The sequence below is a fragment of the Juglans regia genome, chromosome 10 (assembly GCF_001411555.2).
Source record: "Juglans regia cultivar Chandler chromosome 10, Walnut 2.0, whole genome shotgun sequence".
Classification (NCBI taxonomy): domain Eukaryota; kingdom Viridiplantae; phylum Streptophyta; class Magnoliopsida; order Fagales; family Juglandaceae; genus Juglans; species Juglans regia.
Window position 1 is genome coordinate 33,488,511 of NC_049910.1, and position 8,680 is coordinate 33,497,190.

Below are 8,680 nucleotides of genomic sequence, written 5' to 3' on the forward strand. Positions count from 1 at the left end.
AGATGATTTGAGTTGATTTGTGAATAATAGTGTTTTGTAAATCTAATTGAGATGTGTTTGAATGTAAAAATATTGAGATTTGTGTTTTTTGAATGTATGAATTGAAGTAAGTTGAAATGAATTTAACTTTTTTATGAGAAGTTAAAAAAGTAGTAGATTGCATCAATGGTGTCTAAAATAGTATCTAAAAATTATCTAAAGTAGTGGATCCAACCAAACACAGTCCTAAAAAATAATGAGTAATGATACAAACACAACACATTATATAATATATTACACAATAATATTATAAAATGATGATATTTTTGTAAAATGATGTTATTTTTATAAGATATTTTATAAAAAAATCTTTCATTTAAAATATAATTGTGTAAAATATTGTAAAAAATGTTATGTGTAAATTATTTTCTAAAAATAATATCTACAAAATGCTTCGAAGCCAACTATTCGTAGGATAACATCTCCAAAAAGCCCGAAGATGCGAGTGATGTCCATGTTGTGGTATTTGTTTGTTTTCTAATTATTTGTTGAGTAATGCTACATGTAATCGTAAAATGTGTAAATATTATATAGTCATTTTAAAAAAAGATATGATCTATTATTAAAAATTTAATTTTTTTTAAATAAATTTTATATTTATTTATTTTTTTTAAATAACTGTATAATATTTATACACTCACACGATTATAAATATCAAATTTTTTTTATTTGTTTGTGTTCGGAACGGAAGGATTTATATCATTGTCACGGCTACGTCATAGTTGAAGAGCCGAGAGCGTTGGAAACGGTAGGAAAAAGAAAACGCGTGGAGGGCGTCCCCCAGTTGGAAGTGACACTCGCACTGGCGCAAGACTTTCCAAGGTTTATTCAAGGCTTCTAATTGGATATTTTCGGACATATCCATCATCGTGTACATAGATTTTTTTTTTTTTTTTTGGTTTTTTACAGAAAAGCAGTTAGTAGAGGGCATATTGTTAACAAAGGCGGTTTCCGAACCAATAATTGTATGCAAACAGTACATGAACCAATAAAATGTACTCCTTTTTCCTTGGTACTTGATATAGGAAAAACATCCTCCGATCCCACCCACCTACTCTCTCAATTCTAATAATGTATTTGACTAAGAAAATATAATTCAAAATAAAGTAAATTAAAACCTAAATCATTAATTTTCACCTGCATGCATTATTCCTTGAACAATCATTTTTGAACAAGAACATTTATATATTCAACTTATTATAGAGGGATGGAAACAACTCTTTCATATTAATTAATAACTTATTATAAAGTTATTTTTATTATAAAATAGATCTAACGTATCATATGATTAGAGGAGATAAAATATTCCAGACTCATATAAAAAGCTCAACCTATCAAAAGGTCTCACTAGAAAACAACAAAATGAGAGAAAAATAAGAGAAATATAGGACAAAGGCAGATGAAGAAAAGAATGTCATAAAGAAAAATGGAGATGTGACGTAAATGAGAAAAGATGTAATGTAAATAAGAGAAAATGTAACATAAAGCAAGGGAGGAACAAATGATAAATGGGCTTCTTCCAGATGATTTTAATGGGGGATGAACTTTGACTATTAAGAGAGCTTCTTCAGGCTCACGACAAGGACTCCAACGACGAGATCTCCACTAGAAGATAGTGCTCTGATCTCCATTGTACTATAAAGATGAGAGATCATAAGAGATTATAAATAATCATATTATAGTGAATTCTTCCCTCACCAAACTCTCGTGGACATAGGATGTATGTACGTCTCTTTACTTTCTCTGTATTTATTTACTGCTCACTACTATGGATGTATGCACAGACAATGATGCAGCCACACTAGACCACCACTGAGAGCTCCACACTGCATCGATCAAGGTTCGAATAGTCTCAGTGGACTGAGAATGACTCTTTCACTCATTCTAAAAAATTATAGTAGCTATAAAATTAATAATGTGCCTCATTTATAAAATTTGACCATTAAAATGAACAGTATATAGTTCACATCGTACAATCTAAATAAAACTTTAATCTCTTTGTAAGACTATTTTTCATTGCCCATTTCATCGTTACTATTTGGAAAATTTGCACTTTATATCTTAAACTTCTCTACTCGATGTTTAATTTTTATCAAACTATAATAACTCATATCTAAAACTACATAAAAAAGTTCTAATGTACACCATTTGTTAAATTATATTATTAAACAATTTAAAATATGACTCACCAACAAGTATAATTAAGATAACAAGTTTTTACATTTTTATAATTCTTAAATAGGTTAAAATGCAGGTAACTTTGTAGTACGAGTTCATGTTATTAATGTGATTAGAATTTGATTGAAAAGTGTATTCACTAAATTCTCGAATGTGTTTGGTTAAAAAATAATTTATTTACAAGTTTATTTATCTATAAATTAAATATTGTAAAATATTATTAACGTATGCATCATCAGCTAGCATAACATTTAGTTATTTATGCATTCATTCATAGGCCAGATCGACTTATAAATATCAACTCTCAGATAAAACCGTGTGAGTCAAGGATCCTAAAGCAGTGCGCGTGAGACTGTACGTAGTGGGCATCCTCAGTGAGTCAGTAGTACCAAAGGTCTTACTTTCAAAGTTACACGCTGACCAATGAGACGAACCATTCCGCTAATGATATACAGTACTAACTCTCTCTCTCTTTCTTTCAGTCCCACAGAAGAAAAACGGCCGCCCAAAGCCCTGTACTTTCTCAATTTCTTGCTCTTCCGCTTCTTCAATCACTTGAAGACAAAAGGAAAAAGAGAGAGATAAGACGGAGTTTAATTTTTTGCAGGGAGAATTAGAGTAGATGGCAGAGGAAAGGGTATAATTTATTTAGAGAAAGAGGGAATCTTTGTCTTATGGCATGCCTGAGGAAGAAGCAGCACTCCATTGAAGGCCTCCCAATATCCGATTCTTCTCTTTTCTTGGCCCACCCCACCAACCCACTTGAAGACTTTTATAAAAAACTGAATCTCTTGCTGCTGATTTTCTCTCCCCGGAAATGAAAAGCTCGTGGGTCTTTGTGCGGTTTCTTGCCGTGTTCTTGGTCTTCTTTTCTCTAATTGGTACTTTCTGGCCCTGCTTTGTTACTAGGATTTATTATTTGATTCATTTAAACTATCTTTCGTGATAGTTTGAAGTTGAGATTTTTGCTTGTTTTGTTCAATGGATATTTGGTCTTTCTATTTTCTTTTGTTCTGGTTTATTTCAATTTGGCCTTGTGGGGTTTGCCCCAGGCTTCTGTAAAATTCTCATAATTATTTTTATAATTATTCTTATAATTTTTTTTTTGATCGGTAGTATTCTTATAATTTTCAGACTCTGTTCATTAGTTTTTAGCGAGATAGATTGGTTTATCTTGAACGTCGAGATTCTTTGGGTTACTATCGGAGACTGGTAATTTAATTTTTTATTATATTTCACTCGTGAACATCTAATCCCACGTCATGGGATGATGAGAGGATGAGGAGAAAATAGATGGTGAGTAGATTTTTTCTATAGTAAAAATTGATTATTTGTTTGAAATTGTTTTAATTGAGAATAATATTATACAATTCACTCAGGGTTCGCTGGATCTTTTAACTTGTTATTGTTGTTTTCATGCCACTATTGTTTTTTTTTTTTTTTTGATCGATAAACAAATGATATCTATTGTTTATAATGATTCAATTAATCTTTTTGGTGATTCGGTGGAACCAATGTCGATTCACTCTCCAATTTGCAAAACTATCAAATTGTGATGTTATATCATGTATGGAAAATGATTGGGTGACTCATATATTTTAATTTTTTTTCCCTTAATGGTTAAGGAAGTGACTATTAGTGAATTTGTGAATTTTTTTCCCTTAATGGTTAAGGATGTTTAAAAAATGTTTGAAAGAAAGTGAAAAAAAAAAAGTGCGATTGCACTAGGGGGCATATTTGGGGTGCACATATGGGAGTCATCCTAGCATTGTCCTATCATATATAGATGCTGATACGTCCTTAATCTCAATAAAAGTTTGAAGAAGAAAAGTCATGCCTGATCTGTTATAATTATTTCGACCGATTTTGCATTCTACTTATTAAAAGACTTATTTTGCATTCCATGAATATAACTTATCAAAAACAAATTTGCATTCCATGAATATTGCTATACTTTGATATAAATTGTAGAATGCGTATTGAAAGCACAAGTATTACCAACAAAAATAAAATAAAAGAGGAAGCTGAAAAAAGGGGTGATATGAAAATTGTTGGTGCTTGAGTTTCTTTGGTCCAATTTCTTTTGGCCATGTTTTCAATGATGTAGATGCAATATCTGGCGGCTAGTTGGTTTTCATCTTTTTTTAAACCATGTGCCTATGTTAATGGAACTTTTTCTTTTTCATTCCCAAGCATCCATGACAGTGCAAGGATTCACTGGAACCTATGGAATAAATTATGGAAGAATTGCAGATAACATCCCTTCACCCGATGAAGTTGCTACTCTTCTCAGAGCAGCAAAAATAAAAAATGTAAGAATTTACGATGCCGATCACAGTGTTCTAAAGGCATTCAGTGGAACTGGGCTTGAATTAGTGGTTGGTCTTCCAAATGGATCCGTGAAAAATATGAGTTCAAGTGAGGATCATGCAATGAGTTGGGTTAAAGAGAATGTACAGTCTTTCCTTCCTGAGACGCAGATTCGTGGCATTGCGGTGGGCAATGAAGTTTTTGGAGGGGGTGATTCTGAGTTGTGGGCAGCTCTTGGTGGTGCAGTGAAAAATATATACAGTGCCATAAATAAGCTTCATCTGGCTGATGTGGTTCAGATTACCACAGCACATTCACAGGCTGTTTTTGCCAATTCCTACCCTCCCTCTTCATGTATATTCAAAGATAATATTGTTCAATATATGAAGCCACTCCTGGAGTTTTTCGCACAAATTGATTCTCCTTTCTGTTTAAATGCCTACCCATTCCTGGACTATACGTATGATCCAGAGAACATTGATATTAACTACGCTCTTTTCCAGCCAACCCAGGGGATCTATGATCCGAAAACTGAGCTGCATTACGATAACATGCTTGATGCACAGATTGACGCAGCATATGCAGCTCTGGCAGATGCTGGATTTAAAAACATGGAAGTCATAGTTACAGAGACTGGATGGGCTTCAAATGGAGATGATAGTGAAGCTGCAGCCACAGTAGATAATGCTAGGACATATAATTATAACCTGCGGAAAAGGCTTGCAAAGAAGAAAGGAACCCCTTTTAGGCCAAAAAGGGTGGTGAAGGGATATGTTTTTGCAATATTTAATGAAAATTTGAAGCCTGGGGCAACTTCTGAGAGAAATTTTGGATTGTTTAAGCCTGATGGGAGCATTGCATATGATATTGGGTTTCATGGACTTGTATCTTCAGCTGCAGATACATCACACTTGTCTTTGAAGGTTAGGGTTCCTGAACACATGATAAAACTGATCTGTTTTAATGCTAACGTCTTAGGGATTATGTTTGCTCAGTCCAAGTCCTTTTTGTACATCCTCTTTGAAAACCGACAGACATTTATTAGAGGCTATTTAGGTAAAACATTCCTCTTAAAATATAATTATGAGCAAAAAGGAAAAAAATCAAATCTTGTTTCATTTCCTCATCTTACTTTGTACCTGTTATCATCTTGCTGGACAGGGTTTTTATTTATGTTTTTTTATTTGAGGGAATATACACATGAAGAGATTTCTTGGGGCTAATAAAAGGGTAAGTGGATGGGAAGCATATAAGGAGAATTGGAATTTACATCTTAGAGAAGCATAAGAATCAGTAACTCTATTTTTGATAAGAAGAACATATATATTATTATTTTTTTTGATAAGTAAAAAGGAGGACATATATATTATTAAAAGTATAAGCATCAGTAACCTCGGGATGTAGCTTTGCTTAATACCTCAAAAAAGGACTCATAAGACAGACCATAGCATTATGATTCTTTATGCTTGGACATGGCGGTTTGGAAACATGAGCAGTACACCCGTTCTTAGTATGGACACTTCAAGGATTCTAGCCATATTGCATTTTTATCTTCTAAGGGTGATTGTTGTTACAAGAAGTCTGCCCTTCATTTACTTATATAAAAAAAAATTTCTGCCCTTCATAACCCATTTCCATAACTATCCTATTAGTTTTGCATAGAAGACTATCTAAAGGATAGTTATTCTGCCCTGCTCTCTCACTTCTCTCATGGTACACCATCTTAAATTTTAAGTTGAGTTATTCTAAGTAAAAATTTAAGTTGTTATTAGGGAATACTAGCTGAGGAGAACCATTTTTTTTTTTTCCATTTATGGTGTTGTGCCTTTGCAGTTGATATTTTGTGCCTCCAGTAAGTGGATAGAACAATAATCAAAGAGATAGTTATGGAAACCAAACATGCTCTTCATTTCTACTACAATTTTTAAGTTGCATGTGAACACCTAGGGGTTGGCTCAAGTGGTATAAAGGCCTTGGGCTTGGGGGTATGCTCCCCCTATGTCTAAGGTTCAAATCCCCTTGAGTGCCAAACAATCTCTAGTGGCCATTAGATTGGGGGACTTTTCCCTTGAATTATCCAAGATGCACTTGCGGAAAACTCCTTGCCGATGGCCTGTGCAACCCTAGGATTAGTTGGGATGCTGTTCCTGGACACCCGGTGCCAATAAAAATAAAATAAAATAAAGTTACATGTGAATACTGTATTCTCTGGCTCTCAAGTAATGGCTCAAGTTAGCTTGACCTGGGTAATGTACTTGCGCAAGACTGGATTAATTATTCTATCGATACTGCTACCTCCTCTTATTATCATTTGTGTTCCTTCTCTGCACTGGTACAGGATATTCGAGCTCGAGGTTGGCCTGGGTCCAATATTTTGGTTTCCGCATTCTCTGCAGTGGCACTTCTTCTGTTTTTAAGAATAATGAATGAATGAAAACGGTCCAGGGCTGCCAAACCAGCACGAGGCATTCAAAAGGTTTGGAAATTGGTACCATTTGATGTCACACTCCAGAGTACGAACAGTGTGTGCCATTGATTCTTGTCGTCTTCATTAGTTACCATGCTGATTATTTCATATCTCAGCAACTGTATATTGGTTTTTGCCTTACCAAACGGCTGCTCCCTAATATAATATATTTTGCATTATCTCCTTTGTCTTTTATCAGTTTTAAGGCCTTTTTGCAACGATTTATCTCAGTCTGCTCAAGTTTAATGTGTCGCTTATTCGTTTTACTTCTTCATTCCAGACTGCCATATCCTTGTTTTCTAAGCTTAATGTTGCATTTACATTTCAAACACGAATCTGCACTTATGCTGTGGATTGAAGGAGCAAGACGAGCTCTATTTCTTCATGTCTGTCTCCATAATGTAAACAAAGCCCAATGCTTATTTTAGACCACCACACAAATCTCATGGGTGTGAATGTATCTTTAAGAGTTGGTTTGGAAGGGACACAGAATTATAAAAATGAAGCTTATAAATTAATATGGTTTGATTTAATACAACGGACATATTTTATAATAAAATGAATTTAACAATCTAACACATTACGTTAATTTATGTCAATTTTTAAGATTGTAGATAAGAGAGAGTTCTTTTTTTTTTTTATTGAAATAAACCACAACACTTCATTAATCAAACTTTAAGTGTTACAAAGTTTGTCTTTTTTCAGACAGTTTACAATAAAAGCTGGAATTTCTTCTATCCAAATTTTAGCTTCTACTAACTTCAAAGCTTCCTTAGCTAGTGTGTGAGCCACTGTATTCTTTTCTCTATATGCAAACTGTAAAGACCAATTTGGCCTATTTTTGAACACTGAACGTATATCTTCAACTAAAGGACCAAAACTGGACAAATCATCCTCCTCATTGTTAACTGTTGTAACAATGCCCTTTGCATCTCCTTCAAACATATCCTTTTGAATGTTTAAGTCATTACACAACTCCATCGTCTTCCAGAGTGTATGACATTCTGCCATTGTTGGGTTCTGAACATACTTCCTCTGATCATATACAGCCACCATTGCCTCTGCCTTCTTGTATCTAATCATAATTCCCACTCCCATTCTCTTACTCTTCAGGTCTAGTGATGCATCTCAATTAACCTTAACAAAATCAGCCTCTGGTTTCTGCCATTTATGTCTGTTACTAGCTGCACTTGATGGATGGTCATCCTTCCTCTGCATCCTTTGTGACTTCTTGTACTCTTCTAGACCTTCTTTGGCTGAAATAAGTATTTTCCTAGGACAAGAGAGTCTTTCCTTAAATACACTTTCATTCCTCCTAAGCCACACTCTCTTAAATAGAACTGCCATCTCTTCAAGCTGGGACATATTCAAACTTGCTATCAGTTTCTCCCACAACTGCATAAAATCCTCCTCCTTACAACTCGATTTCTAAACTATACTTCTCTCATCAGCCCAAATATCATTTGCTGCTGTGCATTCCCAAAAAGCATGCATGACTGACTCTTCTTCTGCAAAATAGATAGGGCATTTTGGGTCTTGCACAACTTTTCTTTTGAATAAGTTCTTCTTAGTGGGTAACAGATTACTTCCTGCTTTCCATAAGAATAACTTTACCACTCTTGGTACTTTAAGATCCCAAATATTCTTCCATCTCTTGTCTTCCATTTCTTCATTTGAACATGTGCC

At 34.2% G+C, this 8,680-nt stretch overlaps 1 protein-coding gene across 2 annotated transcripts; it reads left to right on the plus strand.

The window, feature by feature from the left end:
* Positions 1 to 2,571: 2,571 nt before the first annotated feature.
* On the plus strand, positions 2,572 to 7,192 carry LOC108986203 (glucan endo-1,3-beta-glucosidase 14-like). Of its 2 annotated transcripts, XM_035694836.1 has the most exons (4): positions 2,572 to 2,611; positions 2,700 to 3,098; positions 4,411 to 5,450; positions 6,866 to 7,192. In XM_035694836.1, the coding sequence occupies exons 2-4, from the start codon at positions 3,035 to 3,037 to the stop codon at positions 6,959 to 6,961; spliced, it is 1,200 nt and encodes a 399-aa protein (XP_035550729.1). In that variant the 5' UTR covers positions 2,572 to 2,611; positions 2,700 to 3,034; the 3' UTR covers positions 6,962 to 7,192. The 2 variants fall into 2 exon arrangements, with proteins under 2 accessions (XP_035550729.1, XP_018814284.1); XM_018958739.2 differs by lacking the exon at positions 2,572 to 2,611 and having other exon boundaries at positions 2,640 to 3,098.
* The last annotated feature ends 1,488 nt before the right edge of the window (positions 7,193 to 8,680 follow it).